The sequence below is a fragment of the Ambystoma mexicanum genome, chromosome 2p, assembly GCF_040938575.1.
Source record: "Ambystoma mexicanum isolate Mex_15411 chromosome 2p, UKY_AmexF1_1, whole genome shotgun sequence".
NCBI classification, from domain to species: domain Eukaryota; kingdom Metazoa; phylum Chordata; class Amphibia; order Caudata; family Ambystomatidae; genus Ambystoma; species Ambystoma mexicanum.
In genome coordinates, this window is record NC_090923.1 from 1,345,928,597 (window position 1) to 1,345,947,160 (window position 18,564).

The following is an 18,564-nucleotide window of genomic DNA, read 5'->3' on the forward strand; positions in this document are numbered from 1 at the left end:
TCGGAACGACTCGGACTGGGTAGGCTTCCGCTGGCCCTAGGGAGGGGAGGACAGGGTTTCATTATACACTAATGACCTTCTGGTATACATGGGCGAACCGGCAACCTCCTGTTAAGACACTGGGGGAGTATCAGGCTTACTGCGGGCTCAGGGTGAACCAGCAGAGTTCAGTATTTTTTGAGCTAGTGGAGGAGGGGACGGTGCAGGGGCAAGGGCAATCACCCCAGCCTGCCCTTTCCCAGCCACGGTCTCAGGATTCAGGTACTTGGGCAAACATCTGGGTCCCAATCCGGAGGAGTATCTCCGGCTCAATCTCCTCTGCTAATGGACCGGTTCTCGTCAGATGTGGCGCTTTGGCAAATGCTCCCGTTGTCACTGATGGGTAAAGCAGTGCTTTTCAAAATGTTAGCGCTCCCCAGATTGCTATATGTGCTACAGAATGCCCCTAGGGCGATTCTTAGATCTACTTTCAGCATGATTGAGAACTCCTTAAGGGGGCTGCTGTGGGGAGGGAAGCAACCACGTATCGCTCTTACTGCGTTCCAGCGCTCGGTGTGGGAGGGAGTTCTGGGGACTCGTTGCCTTCAACGGTACTACTGGGTGACGCAAATTGGCATGGTAAATGACTGGCTGCATAGGGAACCAGGGCTTCCACATGAGGGAAAGGAGAGGGGATGGATGGGGGGAGACCGCCTAAGCAGATACTGTATGGTGACGAGACCACAGATGCGGCCCTCCCCCGGTTAGTAAAGCATACCAGGCAAGCGTGGAGCGAAGTACATCATGACATGGGGTGGGGGAAGAGGCACACCTTGGAACAGCCTTTGTGGAACAACAGGCTTCTCCTGGAGCTCAGGAAAATAGAACACTTCAAAAAGTGGGAAGAACTTCGGGTAAGAAACCTTGCCGAAGTGGTACAGGACGGGGCACTAATCCCCTTCACGAAACTGCACAACATATTTGGAGTGCTGGGGAGGGACTACTATAGATATATGCAGCTAACCCATGCAATGAGGTCTCATTTGCCTGCTGTGGGTGAGATACCCACATGTTCACCCTTAGAGGCAAATGTCTTCCCTGAGCGCATTACCGCAAAGGTCACATGAACCCTATATCAGGTACTAAAGGCCTTTGGATATCCGGAATTGTCCAAACTCAGAGGCAAGTGGGAAGGGGATGTGGGGATGCTAGATCCGGAGGAGTGGGTCGATGCACTTATATTCCAGAGAGAAATTGGGATGGCGGCCAGGTTACACCTGATTCAATACAAAACATTCCATAGGGTATGTTACTTGCGAACAACACTGGTGTGATGGGGTTCGACAGACCAAGATAACTGTTTGAGGTGCGGTAGTGGTGGGGGTACTTTTTTCACACCATGTGGGAATGTGCACAAATACAAGTGTTCTGGTGGAAATGTATTCAGAGATTGTCTGCAACAATTGGGTCGGTGGTCCCCAGTGTTCCTAAACTGGCTATACTTGGAATCTGGGGGAAGCTGGGTTCACGAGACATGAAAAGATGTTTCTGTCCATTGCACCAGGACTATCAAAATAAATCATTGCAACAATGTGGGGATCTGCGTATCGCCCATGAGTCAGCCAATGGACTGCTGAAATGAATAGATGCATGTCTCTCGAACAGCGTATCTATAAAGCCAGAGGCTGCCCACGGAAATTTCAAAAGATTTGGGGCGGATGGGCTGGCGAGGTTGAATGACAGGTGAGAGATGGGAGGCGAGACTCACCCTAGGTTACCAGCCGCGGACAATGCCTGTATTGGTTACTTTTACAATGTTGCATGATTCCCATCTATACGAGAATGATGAACCAAAGCTGACAATGCGATGTGTTTTGTTTGTTGTAATGTTACCTAAAAGTGATAATGCGGTACACACTGTTTATGAACTCATTAGATCTCCAGGTAAACACTAACAACTCATTATGGTCTATCATGTGGGCAAATGTGTTTTAAAATAGCCAAATATTTATATAAATGAAAACAAAATTCTGTGGATGACAGAGTTCGATTATCTTGGAGTGAGATTTACTTCAGGTTTCAATAGCAATGCATATGTTCTAGACAGGCTGGGAAAATACACCAGGCAGTGGGAGGCGTGTTTAGATTCATGAAGCAATGTAAAACTCAATCAATGTTGATGGCCCTAACTGTTTATAAAGAAAAGCTGGTGGCAATAGCAAAAGATAGCTAACTGGGGTTTTTCGAATTTATTGAGTTTACAACTAGTTGAAAACACAATCATAAAAAAAGTTTGTATCTCCCAAGGTCTGCTTTTAATTTCACCACACACAAAACACATAGTTTAAGTCACCTGGGGGATGATCTCACCAGTGAAGCCACCCTTTTTTGGTTGCAGCTATGGAACTACCCTTGAGCTGCTTTAGCTCACTATATTATTCGTGCCTGACTTGACAAGTCTGGTACAAATAACATTCTGTGGTTCCAATACATTCAGTCCTTGCTTTTAAAGATAAATGCAGAATGTAATTTTACAACCTGATTACAATTGTCAACGCAGGCTTTAGATCTTTAAAAGTGTGTCTCTCTAAGTTTCTGGATGTGGGTAGAGAGGAAAGAGAATTGTTAAAGTCCTCTAACCTTAATCATTTTACTCTCACCTCCTCTCACCTCCTGTGAAACACAAGTTTATTTAGCATGGCCTAATTTGTCAAAGGACAGATGTTTAATCACAAGCGCAAGATTCAACTAAGTGCCTTTAAGGGCGGTCGGCACATTCTGGGCTAATTGATATGATATGATATGGCATTTGTAACGCACCTATACACAAGTTTTTCAAGGCGCGACGAGGCGGGGGGAGAACAAGGGGAGACGGACAATGATCCTACTAGGCCAGGTGTCATTCAGATTGCGCAAGTGCAAGGGTAGAGGGGAAGGGAAAAGTGCAAGGGGGAAAGGGAGAGGGGAAAGTGCTTTAGAGGTTTATTAGCATACAGGATAAACAACAAGGCCAGCTGGTGGCAAGTGCGAAGTAAGCGCAGACAAGTGCTGGGAAGGGGGGCTGTAGGGATACAGACACAGTCCCGCAGTGCAGGGGTTGCCCGGGAGGCAGTGCAGGGGAGAGTGGCTGGGCCAATGACCGAGAACCGTGAGTGGCCCAGTTGCAGATTCAGTGCAGATTCAGTAATTTTTTAGCAGGGGAGAGGGGGAGAGAAAGCAGAGGCAAAGAGGAAGGTTTTGAGGTGCTTCCGGAACTGGAGATGGTTCTCCTCAAGTTTCAAGGAGACAGGAGATCTGCCCCCAACTCGTTGTTTGGAGAAGCGGCTGACCCTGAGGGAGTTGGAGGCTGATGAGCAAAGAGCTCAAGAAGGAAGATATTTAGGAAGAGAGAGTTGAAGGTATTTTGGCCCAAGGCCCCAGACAGCCTTGTGGACAATGCAGAGGGTTTTGAACTTGATCCTCGCAGTCACTGGGAGCCAGTGTAGTGTTTTCAGTCCTGGAGAGATACGGTCCATGGGCTTGAGGCCAAGGACAAGTCTTGCAGTCCTGTTCTGGATGAGTTGCAAAGGGCGGAGAGTAGAGGCGGGCAGATTTAGATAGAGGCTGTTACAGTAGTCCAGCTTCGAGAGAACCAGGGCTCTAGAGACAGTGAGCTTCTGGGGGAAGGAGAGGAAAGGAAGGATACCTCTGAGGAGGTGTAGCTGGTAGTGTGACTTCTTAGAGACGTCGGAAATGTGAGGAGAGAAGGAGAGCGTGGAGTCAAAGATGAACCCAAGGTTTTTTGCCTTGCAGGTAGGAGCAGGAAGAGGGCCAAGAGAGACCGGCCAGAGAGCTGCAGGGAAGGAGGGAGTGGGTGTGCCGATGAGTAGAATCTCAGTCTTACTGGCATTAAGGCAGAGGTCGTTGGCGGCACACCATTCCTGGATAGCAGAAAGAAAGTCAGAGATGAGGGAAGGAGAAGAAGAGGCCGAAGGAAGCCTGAAGATGAGCTGGGTATCATCCGCATAGAACTGAAAGTTGGGGCAGAGAGCGGAGATGCAGTGGGCGAGAAGTTCCAGATACTGGTTGAACAGCCAGGGAGAGAGGTTAGATCCCTGGGGGACACCACAGGTAGAGAAAAAGATGTCAGAGAGGAAAGACCCCAGTTGGACCTGGGAGGGTCGATTGGAGAGGAAAGAGGTCAACCACTCCAGAGCCTGACCAGTGATACCCAAGTTATCACGGAGACGGTTGAGCAGGATGGTATGGTTGACAGTATCAAAGGCAGAAGAGAGAGCAAGCAAAATGAGAACACATGGAATGTTAGAGTCAAGGTTTGAGAGCAGGTCCTCACGGATGTTCAGGAGAGCAGTTTTCGTGCTTCTGGCAGCTCTGAACCCAGACTGATGGTCATGAAGACTACCAACAGATTCAGCATGGAGATTAAGCTGGGAGATGGCCAGTTTCTCCAGGAGCTTGCCCAGGAAGGGAGTGATGGAGATTGGGCGATAGTTAGCTGGGCAAGAAGGGTCGGAGGAGGGTTTCTTAAGAAGGGGGTGCACAAGGGAGTGCTTGAGAGGGGATGGGAAGACTCCAGAGGCGATGGAGTGATTGCAGAGGTCAGCAAGGGCAGGAGCCAAGGAGTCGATGTGGTCCTTGATAGTTTTGGAGGAACAGAGGTGGACCTGTTTTGACGAGACTTTCATAGATCGGACTTGTCTTGAAACCTCGTCAGCAGAGAAAAGGGGAAAGGCAGAGAAGGAGAGAGGAGGGGTGGCTGCAGAAGGGACAGAGGAAGGGCAGGGAGAAGAGGGGGGGAGGTGATAGGAGGAGAGTGAGGACAGAATGACATGAGTTTTTGAAATGAAGTGAGAGGCAAGTGCCGTGCAGAGGGCCTGGGAGGTGACAAGAGAGTTAGAGACTGCAGCAGGGTTGGCCAGCTTCTTGCAGATTTTAAAGAGTTCGGCCGAGTTGTTAGATGCCGCAGAGATGAGGGCTTGGATAAGGGCTCTCTTCTTGGTGAAAACGGAGAACCGGTATTGCCTTTGGAGCAGGCGGCAGGCCAGTTTGTCAGAAGATGAACATGAAGCACGCCTTTTCCTCTCTGCCAACCTGCACTTGCGTTTAAGGGTGACGAGAACCGAGTCATACCAGGAGTTACATTTGGCTTTGCGCTTCAGGTGGATTCTCATGACAGGGGCAAGGATATCAAGAGTATCAGATATAGCAGAGTGGAGAGTGGAGAGAGCTGTGTCAGGGTGGGAGTCAACCGAAGGGGGAGGAGGAGACGAGAAGGTGGCAGCGAAAGCCTCGACTGACACACGCTTCATGGGTTGGATGACCGAGTAGGAAGGTGGCAGTGATGAGGGTGGCTTTGCCTGTGGGGTAGGGACGGTGAGGTGGGAGGAGAGGAGAAAGTGATCACTCCAGGAGAGAGGAGTGGAGAGAGGGACAGAGAGGGGAAGGTCAGAAGAGATCAGGGCATCAAGAGTATGCCCTTCAGAATGAGTCGGCCCAGACGGGAGAATAGAGAGTCAGAGAGAGTCGCAGAGGTCGCGCAAGAGTCCAGAGGGGGGACAGGAGGCATCCAGGTGGATGTTGAAATCTCCAAGAAAGAGGAGTTGAGTGGTTGAGGACAGGAGTGAGGAGGAGAGGTCCGCCCACTCGGAGAGGAAGGAGGAAGTTTGACCAGGTGGCCGATAAATAATAGCCACGGTAAGGGAATGGCTAGGAGAGAGAGAGAGTCGGCAGACAAGACATTCAAAAGAGGAGTAGGTCTGCGTGGGAGTGACAGTGGCAGGAATCCACTCAGGGAAGATAAGGCCACACCCCCCCCAGCATGGTTGGGCCTGGGCACGGAGAGGATCTTGTAACCGTCAGGGACGAGTGTGTCAAAGCTGGTGACAGAGCTGGCCGTGAACCATGTCTCAGGGAGACAGAGTACGTCAAGGTTCAGTTCCTCAAGAAGGCGGCAGATATCAGAGGAATGTTTGACAACAGAGCGAGAGTTAAGAGTGGCAATGTGGAGAAGGTTGCCATCTTTGAAGGACTTCCGGGGAGGGGTACAGATCAGAGGTACGCCCTGCGGAGGTGAAGAAGGAGCAGAAGAGGGGGCAGGGAGGGAGGGAAGAGGCAAGGTAGTCGAGGACAGAGGAGGGGGGACATCAGGAGAGGAAAGGAAGTTGATGAGGCGTGGGAAGCGTCTATCAAAGAGGTGAAGGTTGGCCTGAGGGCCTTGGACCAAGACGGTCCAATTCGCGTAGACATTAATGATGGCCTTGGAGGAGTGGAAGGAGGCCAAGAGGAGATCCCAACGGGTGCCACCATTAATGGGAGAAGAGGAGAAAGGAGAGAGCACAGAGACCATATGAAGGGTCCATAGGTCAGGAGAGGGCACGAAAAAGAGGATGTCAGTGAGAGTTTCCTTGGAGGAGGCACTAGTGTAGGTGTGGGCGATAGGGAGGCCTGGGTTGGAGACCAGGATGTCCTTTTTAAACTTTGTCCTACCAGATTTAGTGAGGAGAGCAGGATAGTCAATGGAGAAGCAGTTAGAGAAGATGGATGAGATAGAGAGCACCATAGAATAGGAGGGAGTGGGGGGGAGACAGGACAAGCGCAAGCGGACAGGAAGAGAGCGGCAAGCCCTAGTTTACCACAATTACAGAGCACAGTGAACACAGTAATGCGTATAAGGTACACAGTGGAGAGGCCACCTAAGTTTGAAAATCCTGCAAGGGGAGAAAAAGCCCTAGTTTACCACAATTACAGAGCACAGTGAACACAGTAATGCGTATAAGGTACACAGTGGAGAGGCCACCTAAGTTTGAAAATCCTGCGAGGGGAGAAAAAAGCCCTAGTTTACCACAATTACAGAGCACAGTGAACACAGTAATGCGTATAAGGTACACAGTGGAGAGGCCACCTAATGGTCTAATGGTGGTCCAACCAGCTGTGAACTATATAGTGCTCCTGTGAAAAATCTACTGGATTTTCTTTTATTCTGTCTGGCTTATTCCACAATTAGACGTAGAACTTTGCTTCCAATTTTAGTGATTCTGGTATTCATAATTGCAGAACTGCCTTATTCTATCTTTTAAGAGCTGAGACGCCATGTGTTGGCTGGGCACTATTGGTATTCCTGAGACAGGTCCCATATCCGAGGAAGATAGCTTCTCTGCTCTCTTTCGAGCAGATGCATGAGAAGAGCGCTCTGGTTGCCTTGGTATGACAGATTAATTCCTATGTCTATGAACTTATCGATGATTCGTGTTGTTTGACTGATATGTATTAGATTTTATGTACCAATAAATGTTTTTTTTATTTGAGGTACAGTGATTTATTGTGTGATCAATTACATGTTGAATGCATTTATGATGTATTTTACATTGCTCTAATGACAAGTTTTATTTTGTCAAAATAAAGTTTATACTACTACTAGTAGGGGTCAACTATCAATAGAACCAATAAGCGGTGGAGGGAAGTGTGGCTTATAGTTGGATTGCCCATACCTTTGTTAGAGAGAGAGAGGGACGACCACTAAACCTGTTAGAAAACACAATAAAGACCCTTGACCATTGAGCCTCATTGGAAGTTGGTGTGTTCTTGAGTCCCTCTGCGACACTCATCTGTGTAAACATACCAAATAAACCTGCATCCTTCTGTGTCTGGAGCACATTAATTTGCTTTGGCTTTGTTACACTTGTCAAGGCAGAATTTAAGATCACAGCGAACATCCAGAGAATGGAGTGTTCACTCGGCCTCTAACTGCAAAAAGGATGACGCTCGGAAGAAGCACCTCCGGGTTAGTGTGAAAAAGAGACACCACTTTAGTAAGAAAAGCCAGGTGAATATGGAGGAGCAACTTCTCTCTATTAAAAAACACTGTACAAGGCTCTGACCCAGATGGAGCTTGATTTTAGAGATGGGCTTGGCCGATGTTACTGCTACTAAAAAGGCAGTTTTACAAGCCAACTGTCTTTATCTCCAGGTTAGAAATTGAAAAGATCAAGACAACTGAGTTCCTGTAAGATATCAAATAGGTGCAGCACAAGATTTTCTTGATGCAAGATTTAGCAAGGTTCCAAGTGTAGGAGAGCACAGAATGGTACGCCTGTTTGCCTACATGACACCTATGTGACACGAAACAAACTCCACGAGAACCAAGCAATCAAGCTCTTCAATTGCGGGGTGTGTGGACACCTGAAGGTGTCTCCCTAGCTAGTCCCTGGGGATCTGTCATCCTGGTGGTCAGGACACAGCCACCGCTATTGGATCTGGTTCCTGGGGGTGGACCAGTGAGGGAGGATCACCTAAATGGGGGGTCCTTGGGGAGTGGGACACCGACGGATGAGATGTGGTATCCCCCTTCTTTCAACACCATTTCCCTACCCTACCAAGTAGAATATTCCAAAACACTGCCCCCATCCCCTTTTCTGACACAAACACTTTCGCATAACACGAAAGACAACGAACTAACACCAGAGCCGTTTACCTGACATGTCCCAATACAAGGGTAAGGCAAAGTAAGGCAATTGACAAGAATCACACACACCTGACAGCCCTTTTCCTTCCCCACAGGGATAAAAGGTGGAGCACTAGAGCACAGGACGAGCAAGGCAGACTGCACGTCTTGAGAGCTAATTCAGCACGGCAGTTGAAGAGGAGGCGAAAGACGGCGCATATCGAAAGGGTGACAAGGAGAGAAGTGACCTTGCCCTTTGCGATAAAGGCTTGTGAAACCTATGCAGATGGAAACATAAGACTGCAAACAATAGCCAGTGTGTGTTGCATCAGGTGTCCAAAGAGAAGGAAAGCCAAGCGGTTCATCACAGCCGGTGAGTCAAGGGAAGAGTCGATAAGAAACCGAACTGTGTTCAACGAAAAGTAGCAAACGGCTAATTTGCACTTTGAAAGGTTTAAAGAAACTATTGATGAAAGAGGGGGAAAACCAGAAACAGAGGTGTCCGGCACCACGTGGGTGCTCATGCAGGAAACTCTGGGCGATTACCCGATGGTAGAGACTACCATAACCAGAAGGCCTCCCCAAGGGGCGAAGAGAGGTCAAAGTGGTCCTACAGCGGTCTTGTAAAATCCTCTGTACCGTCGAAAGTCTTTGACTGACAGATGATTGTGAAAGCTAAGGGAAATTAATCTTGCATGGTGAAACTGGTACATAAACAGTGCTTTGTAAAGGTTGGCACGAGTGAACCTGGCGGAGGGATGCTAACTAGGAGGGACGAAGTCTGAAGTCCCATGAACAGTGTGTTGACAGGAATGAACCCGACGGAGGGATGTCCACAGTGAATTGTTTGAAAAGACATTAAGATTTGTGAGTGCAAGAAGGATTGTATGACCAGGGGAAGTGGATTGTCCCCGTTTGCATTAGGATTCAAGCCCGGCAGAGGGACATCCAGGGGGTGGAAAGTCATCACCCCAACGTTCATTTGAAGAGGAACTTTGTGTTTGTTTGTTTTACTGAATATATCAGGCACTCGCACATTCAGTGAATGGTACAGTTTACAGTTCCTGTACACCTCCTCTATGGCATGGGCAGCCACAAGCTCGATGCAGTCCACTGCTCCCAACACATTTGGCATGCCTGCAAGTGCATGGAAGCGGTCCTTGGTGGCGTTGCCCTCTGCCTGTACTGGGACACATGGCGCAGGAGGGCATCCAGGACTTGCACCAGCACTGTTGAAAATGCAGACTGTGAGATGCCATGCAGCTTGCTAACTTCTGAAAAGTGCCTGTGGCAAGGAAGTGCAGCACTGACACCACCTTCAACAAGGGTGGTATGGCTGTCCGGATGCCTATGCTGCTCTGATTGTCGTCCTGGATGAGCTCCACCAGTTCCTGGATGGTCTCCCTGTTCTAGGGTATAGATATGCCTGTCAGTCAGGGCCCAGGGTGTTGCCCTTGTGCGGGGTATTGGTGCAGGCCTCTGGGTCGCCACTTGCATGGCATTATTCATCATCATTCTCATCCTCCACTGCCTGTCCTCCTGTTGCCACAGCTGCACTCCTTCATGCAGCACCTCCAGGTCCATTGCTACTTCTATGAGTGGCAGCATGGTTGTGTTGGCCAGTGTGTGTGAGGTCCTCAGCAGTCGTATTGCTCTTTGTGTGCAGCTTGGTGTATTGGGTGCACCTGTGGCCTATTGTTCCCCAACTGGGATTGGTTAACGCCTGCTCTGCAGTGCCAGTGTTTCCGGCAGTTTTCCCAGTACTACCAGAATTTTTGTCCCAGTGTTTCCAGAAAAACTGCTGTTGTGATGCCACCTTATTACTGTCATGCCAGTGTTTCCAGGATGTCTTGCGGTGGGTCCTGTAGTTTACGTTCACTGTGCTATTGGCGGTGGTAGCACAGTGTACGCTGTTACCACCGTCTTTGTTAACGGCATTGCTTATCATAGTAGTGCGGTCTAGAATAAGTGCCTTTAATTGGAATTACTGGCACCTTGTTTCTAGACCACACCACTTGTAATGACCCCCATAGTGTGAGTACCAGCATCATGAAAGTGGTTTACAGTAGGAATGCTGGCATATTGCAGGCACAGCATCTATGAAAGATTAACAGCGGGATGCTGGCATATATTTTGGGTGTGGTATTATGAAAGGTGTCCATTTGCAAAGCTGGCATATATTATGGTCACAGGCATGAGAATGTTCTAAAATGCAGCTGTGTACTGTTGCTGATCTGGCTACTATTTGCTTATTTCATGTGCTACCCTAATGAACTGATAGTACATTTTATGGTTTATATCCCATTTTTCACAAAGGAACAAATGAGTTACTTTTTGGTAATGTTCTTTCTGACGGCTGTTCCTACCACTGATTCCTGATCTATGATATCCTATTCGCAGCACAATTGAGGTTCAGAAACTTTCCTAACACCAGAGGGTGCAGCACAGCTCTGAGTCAGCTCCACCTGATGTTTCTATGTGCCCAGCACTGGACAAGACGTGGGACCAGTATTCTGTGAGGCGCTGTGCCCTGTGACCTCTGCACCACTGTTTTACGTAGCACTTTGACACTGAGGAACAATGGAATCAAAGGTGTACCAGCTATCCACCAAGTGGGGCAGATAGGCAGAGCGTTGAGGAATCCATGGGAGGAACATTACTCAGGGGTAAGCAATTTGTTCTTCTAATGGATTATTTTCTCACTCCAAGATTCATTATCTATGATCGACTCACATAGCAGAATGTGGATCTGGAGGGAGGAGGAGAGAAAGGCACCACCTATACCAGAAAGCTCTGGAGGACTGCCCTCCCAAAACATACATTGTGCCCTGACTGGGAATCCAGGTAGTAATGTTTGGCAATCGCGTGCAGCAAGGCCCACGTAGATACCTGAAAAATGCAGAGGTGGCAGCCAGTCCTCCATTAAAATGAGGTCTAAGACCTTTAGGCAGATCCTTCCCAGTCAGATCATAGCATAATGAGATGCAAGGAATGATCTTGACAGGGTCTGTTTGGTCACAGCAGTATGTGTCAGTATGTGCACCGGCTGGTCGTTTCTTCTGACGTCCATTGCCCAGCCAATGGAATCATCCCTCTGCATTAGAAGGATGGGATAGAGGAAAATAATCAGGAAGATGGATTTTTTTTAGAGAGATGAAATTCTGAGACCACTTTCGGGAGAAAGGAATGTTTCACTCTCAACATCACCTTCTCTTTGGATAAAACCAAATAAGGAGGTTTAAAAGACAACACCTGGAGCTCTGCCCTGACGAGTGTCCAAGACCACTGTGATGAATCTGTGGGACCAGGACGGCGTAACATGGGGCTTTTTCAAAATTTAGGGAAACGTCCAAACTGTGCCACTGGCTCGTCGCCTGGAAACAAATGTGCCGACGTCTGGTCTGGGGAGTGAGCTCTCTTTCCCAATTCTTTTTCTTCTTCTCTTTGTTTGCAGGAAACCTGTCCTTAAATATGCACTCCATGCCGCGCAACCTCAACCAAGACCGAACGCCATCACCCTACTCCTTGAAGAGTTTATCTACCTTTTCCCAGAGGGTCCTTGGGTGAATGGATTGGCATGACTCGCAATCGCTGATGTTGCACTTCTCTCACAATTAGTCCAAACAGATGCAATGGTGATTACGACACCGACATCTGCCGGCTGCAATGCATGCAAGTTTTCGATCCCAACAAAACGGCGTGTCTGTTGCGTGCTAAGTGCGCAGAAACAAGACACTGAGGTTACGGAACATTGCACCTTGATATATACTGACCCCCGATATCATGTCTGGCATTTAGAAGTGTATGGAGGAGCCGACGCAGAGCCACACTGCACCCCCTGGTGGTCAAGAGGTTTCTGAAGATCAGTTGTTTTGCAGATAGCATATCATAGATGAGGGATGGTGGGAGGAAGGAATCCGTTAGTAATTGTGCTTTAAAAAGGGCAATTTCCACACGTGGTGGACCTGCCCCAAGGCTGAAATATATTGGAAGGAGATACTGGGACACATAAGAGAGATCACGGGGAAAATGCTCCCACACGACCCAAAGGTAATACTCCTGGGGACTGCAGTTGAAGGGGTCTATGCAGAAACAGGCAACAACGCTGCCCTGATTACTCAACTACTAAACGCGGCGAGAATAACTCTGGCCCAGGGATGGAAGAACCCCGAAGGCCCAATAGTCGCGTGCTGGTGGGTCAAAGTATGGCACATTCTAGCGATGGAGAAAATAGGGGCCCTAAAGGATAACAAATATCTGAAATTCAGGGCAGTATGGGATCCATTCATAGACTATGTCACAGACAGGGAAGCTTACTTCCACAGACCCAACCTGCTGAGATCAATCATGAACTAAGGCTCTGGACCAAGAGGAAACATGAGGAGGCCCACACCTCCAGCCAACATACGCGGCCAAGGCCCGGACTGTAACAAAACTGCTTAACGGTTGACGGAAGCGGAACGATCCCAGCTCTATTGTTGTTGAATTTGTTTTTGTGTTTGTTTTTCTTTTAGGGGGAGGGAGGAGCGAAAGGGGAAACACACCAGAATCCGAAGGAAGAGGGAGCAGGGGAGTTATAAAAGTTAAAACTCATGGACGTACTACAAACTTGAAAACGGACGGGGGGGGGGAAGAGGGATGAGAACAATACTGAGATTTAAGTATGCTGTTCCTTACCTGAATGTTTGTAACTAAGACTCCATGAGAAGAAAATAAAGTTGTTAAAAAAAAAGGGCAATTTCAACCCACTATTTAAACCAAATTCTCATGGGAAATCCACACAGTTTCCCCTACATTACTTACGCTCAGCCCATCGGGAAGAATGGTAGAAGGAGCAGTTAAAGATCACTCATCACTTTCCGGAAAATTTAAACTGTGGAAAGAGGGATGATGGGCTGCTGCTGAAAGATATTCACACATCTTGACACATTTCAAGCTTTTGTTAATTAGTGCATGCACCATTCACTCTTATATCCTCACACGCTGTGTCACGCATTCTCAACCTTCTTTCCAGCTTATCAGTAAACAGTGCTGATCTTGCTGTCAGCTTCAGACTGCTGTTCTCACAACTATTCATTCACCCAACTGCAAATTCTGATTGGTTTGTTCATTCTCGCCCTCATTTATTCATCCTAACCTGCTTATTCAATAATCCCTACATCCACATAACACTTATGCTTTATACACCCTGACACCATGCTTGCTCTTTAACGTTCATAAATTCATCTTCAAAGTCTTTCATTCAACCCTCTAGCAGCACATTCATCTATCAACAATTATTATCATTCATTCATCAACCACTCTTGCACCCTCTCTTGCTGTTTTCCACTCTCCATATACCCATCTGACTAAAGCATGTATGCGTAGATGAACTCAAAACATGTTTTCACCAGAAAACAGTCCAAACTATTGGTTTTGTCAATGCGTGTTTCCTTTGTGTGTTTCCTTTTCCTCCTCGCCACTGTTAGGTGAATTATGGCAGCATAATCATTATACAAGCAACTAACATGACATTCGATTGTGTAAATATAATTAACTATTTGCATTTCTAGATTTGTTGTAAAATACAGTGCTGTATCATTTACAGATTAGTCAGCAGGTTGTGCTGTGGGGTCATGAATGGTTCTAGGATTACAATGATGATAAGCAATGAAACCTTTGTCGAACTGTAGGTACATTACGTGCAGTGGTATTAACAACAGGTAAAGGTAATTTCCAGTGGTGCCCCCAGACCTTATATTACAGTTTATTATTATTTTAATTAACCCATTCATTTTTTACATTAGTTGTGCTGCTTTGTAGTATTCTTTCAAGTTTGTCTAATTACTCTTTCATTTTGATGATGCGGCAATCGAGGAAAATATGTTCAGTTTTCGCGAATACCCAATGCCGGCTAATTCGGATCCAGCCATCCAATGGCAGATTCAGATTTTGGTGCCGTGAGGGAGTTTTGAAGGGGCTTCTTACCACTGGTCAATACAATTTCACTACTTTGTGGCTAGCAGGATGGGGCGCATCAGGATTTGAAAAGAGACAAAAATCGGGGGCAACCGACTCTCTAGGCCCACCATAGCTTTGGTACTCCTGTCATCTATTAACCATTCTGTTTCTTTTATGTTAGACAGTTGTACACTGGTGCCATTTGAAACAGTTGTCATTAGCCTTAGTACACATCACGTGTTTCCCGGGCAAAATACTCTGTGCGATTAATCATCATTTGCAGTACAGAAGAGCCTCCATGCCCTTCTGGTGAGTGTGATTTGGGAGAACAGAAAGAAGAGCTCATGCCAGCCTAGGATAGCAGCATGGTGAGAGGGGCAGTGGGTCGCATATATCAAGCCTGCATTTTTGTCTGTTACCTTAGTGAACTTCAGCATCTCTGTTGGATCTTTAGGTTCGCCTCCTCTTCTGGACCTTTGCTTGAAGGAGTCACTACAGGAAATAAATGAAATAACAGATGTCTCACCGCTGGTCAACAAATAAATCATGAGCTTTGGCCATCTGCTGGTTTCTGTGACAACCAGTGCTGATGTATCCCATTCTCTATCTAAGCTATGCCACTATCATCCATTCCCAATGACTTTTGTAAAGTATTTGTTTTAAATGGTGGATGTTTTATACATAGAACAAAAGGGGATCATGCAACAACAATGCCTTTATTAAGCTAACTACATATTTATGCCTGCTAGTGTTCATGTTTAAGGAAGAGACCCATGTTGTCTTGAAAGCTAGCAGACACAACTATGGAGTTAAATAAAGGTGTAATTCCTGCAAGATCCCCTGTTGTTTTATACTTTTATTTTTTTAAACACAACAACCTACCTCTGTTTAAAGAAAGTAGGTGACTGTTAAAAATGCCCAGCCATGAAGCCCTGCCACTGCATCACAGACCAAATCCCACAGTATTGAGTGTCAGTGGACAATATTGTTAATTAAAGTCATACTATTTGAACCGGGAACACTGGTTCACATTGTCCAACTTATTAGCATATTCCTAGATTCTGAAGACAAAGTATGTTGAGCAGGTTATAACTTCACGCATAGTGTTGTTACTCACGTTGTCTTCCTTTGTACATCTCGGAAATATTTCTTGGCAAACTCCAGCATGGTGTACCGACTGTCTTGCAGGATGGTGTTGTCAATTACTCCATCCATGAATTCATCCAAACTCTCTGCGTATTCACTTGGTGCGGGAGATGCCTGAAGAGGAAAGGGAAATATCATACCTTGCAGGAGACATAAGAAAAATGCTCCTGCTAAAAGCTTTGTCTCAGAAGCACCTCATTTAAGCTTTACTTTTAGAGTGGGTTCATTTTCTACTTTTATTGGCTCAATTTCCCAACTAACCTGCAGTCTTTCTTTATTACCAAAAGACCAAATTACTTACCTCTGATAACTGTCTTTCTGATGCCCCGAGAGATTCCTCATCAATGCAAATCCTCCTCAGACACAATCTGCACCGCAAGGTTTTGCAGCTCCCCGACAAGCAGAGACTCGTATAAAGGTATCCAAGGAGTCATGACGGTGCCGGCCACCGGCACCGTCAGGACTCCTTCGAAACCTTTTATGCTGGAAGTGATGTCATCTGTATGCATATACCTGGAGCCACCAGCACCATCTACCTCAGTCCTGCCTTTTGTCCCCCCTTTCTACCTGCAGGGAACGGTATAACTGCCAAATGCAAAGCTGAAAAAACGTTGTAAAAATATCAATGAACATTTTAGTACTTACTTTAGCACAGAAAGAACATTGCCAGAGTTAAGTAATTTTCTCTTGTAATGGACACAGTCTTCTCACAGATTCTTCATCTATGAAAGACTCCAAAAGCTGTGCCAGGATCAAATTGTAGGTGGAAGAAGGGCAAGAATGGCGCTGTTACATCAAGACTCTTTTCAGGATAGACCTACCTACACCTGCACCCTCACTAGCCACTAAGGTCAGAAGGTAATGCCTCTGGAATGTATGGGGTGAGGCTCAAGCTGCTGCGTTATACAAATCCATCATAGGCACACTTCCCTGCGGAGCCAAAGTAGTTTCCTGACCTCTAGTAGAGTGTGCACAAAGAACGTAATGCATCTCTTGACACCTCATGATATGTTTTGATACAGAGAATTATCTTTCTGGAAGTGGGGTGTTTTATAATGACTCTTCCTTGCTTGGGACACGAGAAGCCCACAAATAGTTGGACGGTGCTCTGAAAATTATTTGTTCAAGAAATGTACGATTTTGGTGCCCTATTCGAGGTCCAGATTGCAGAAGGCTGAGGCAGTTGAAAGAACACTGGTATCTAGATTTGTTGTTGCTGTTAATGGAATTCAGATACCACCCTACGCAAGAGTTATGGTTTAGGATGACCTTCCATTGGAAAATTGTAAGAATGGTGGGACTACCGACGGGTGCCAAAAACTCTGAGACCCTTCTGGCTGACGGCGTAAACACCACCAGAAAGTCAACCTTAAATGATAACAACATGTGAGGACATGAGTAAGGAAGGATGCTCAAACAGTGCCACCATAAGGAATGTGAGCATCAAGGTCAAGTGCTATGGAGGAACAGATAAATAAGACCATTGTTGAGGTGTCCTCTTGAAAACTGCCAGGACTGTCAAATAGCCCTTAACTGTTTCGATATTCAAACCCGACTAAGGAAGAGATAACACAATTTCCAGAACTGTGCCAGTGGGGTACACCAACAGGCCATCACCTCCATCTTTGCACCGACTTGAAAACTTCAGCCAGTGACATGCATAAGTAGACTTGGTAGATAGGCGTCTTGCAGAGAGGATCGCACAGGCAATCTCTGTAGTTCAACCTCAAAAGCCATGCATAACGGTTCAGCACTCTGATACTGGAGTGAATAACTCTGCTATAAGCTTGTGTCAGTAGATATCACTTCAACAAATCCTGTGAGGAGGGCAAAGCGGTGTGTCCAGCATCACGGGTCTTCCATGCCCAGTGCAGAGTGATCAAGATCATAGTTGTCCTGTTCTGTTTCATCTTGCTTGGCACCAAAGAAATCAGCATGAATGGGGGGAATGTGTACAGCAGGTACAACTCCTGTGAAGACACCAGTGCAGGACCCCATGAGACCTAGCATCATCAAGAAAACCACAGCCAGGAGCCACCATTTAGTTGGAAGAGGATTACAGTAGTCTGGATACTTGTCACTCGCTCTAGAAGTGTGAAAGCCATGCCTCACACTGTATCCAGAACTCCCCCAATAAACGGCAAGCAGTTTGGAGGGGTAAGAAAGGCCTTCTTTAGGTTGATGGAGAAGCCTAACTGGTAAAGAAGGATGCACATCGCTGTTTGGTCCTTCAGTGCTGACTCTTCTGACTTGGCCCACAAGAGCCATTTGTTGAGGCAGAGAAAGACTTGAACGTTCCTTCTGTGAAAGTGGGTAGCCACCATGAGCTTCTTGAATATATTTAGAGCTGAAATAAGGTTGAATGGGAGCACTGCAAACTAGAAGTGGAAGTGAGTGCTCCCTACTCCAAAACAAAGGTACTTGTTAGAGGGCCCTGCAGGTCTGTATGGATTCATTGGAAAAAGCATCGCCCTCACTATCTAAAATGGAAACCATTTAGTAAAAATGAGATGGCGCCTCCTTAGCTCCATTTCTAAGGAACCTAGAAGCGGGTCTAGTCTTTTTCCCAAGATGGCAGACTCTGCTTCCTCCCGTTCCAATATTAACACTGGGGAGGAACAGGTAGGTGCGTCGCTACTTCGCTCCAATTCTCTGCCATAAGATCTGAGAAACTCTCCTGCTACTTCTTTAGCAGCCTTTCTGCCTTTCTTGCTCCGATTTGCCTACCTCTCCTTTCTACCCTTCGGCTTCTCTGCCAAATTTCTGTCTACTTTAATAATGATTGCTCTTCTGTCTTCCCTTGTTTTTGCCTCGTTTTGTTCCCACTTACTTCGTTCTACCTTTTCTCACTGCTCCTTTAACCCTGCCTCTAGCAGTCCTACCTCTGCCTTCTTGCGGGTTCTTCCCCGCGGTTTCGCTGCTCCTGACGGCTATCGCCGCATCAATCAGTCCCAGTCAGCACCGCCTGCCGCGGTCACTCACTGTATCTGCAGCCTTTCATAACTCTGCCACCGCTAACTGTTCCAACCAGCGCGGTTGGCCGAGACCACTCGCTCCAT

At 47.0% G+C, this 18,564-nt stretch overlaps 1 protein-coding gene across 2 annotated transcripts in view; it reads right to left on the reverse strand.

Annotated features, from left to right (window-relative positions):
• Positions 1 to 18,564, reverse strand: part of MYO15A (myosin XVA) — a 3,541,761-nt gene that overhangs the window by 1,072,671 nt on the left and 2,450,526 nt on the right. For both annotated transcript variants that reach the window (XM_069645706.1, XM_069645705.1), the window contains 2 exons: positions 15,477 to 15,619; positions 14,779 to 14,851 (listed from right to left, as the gene is read on the reverse strand). In XM_069645706.1, the coding sequence (XP_069501807.1) occupies positions 14,779 to 14,851; positions 15,477 to 15,619 (216 nt within the window). The remainder of the gene's footprint in view (positions 1 to 14,778; positions 14,852 to 15,476; positions 15,620 to 18,564) is intronic.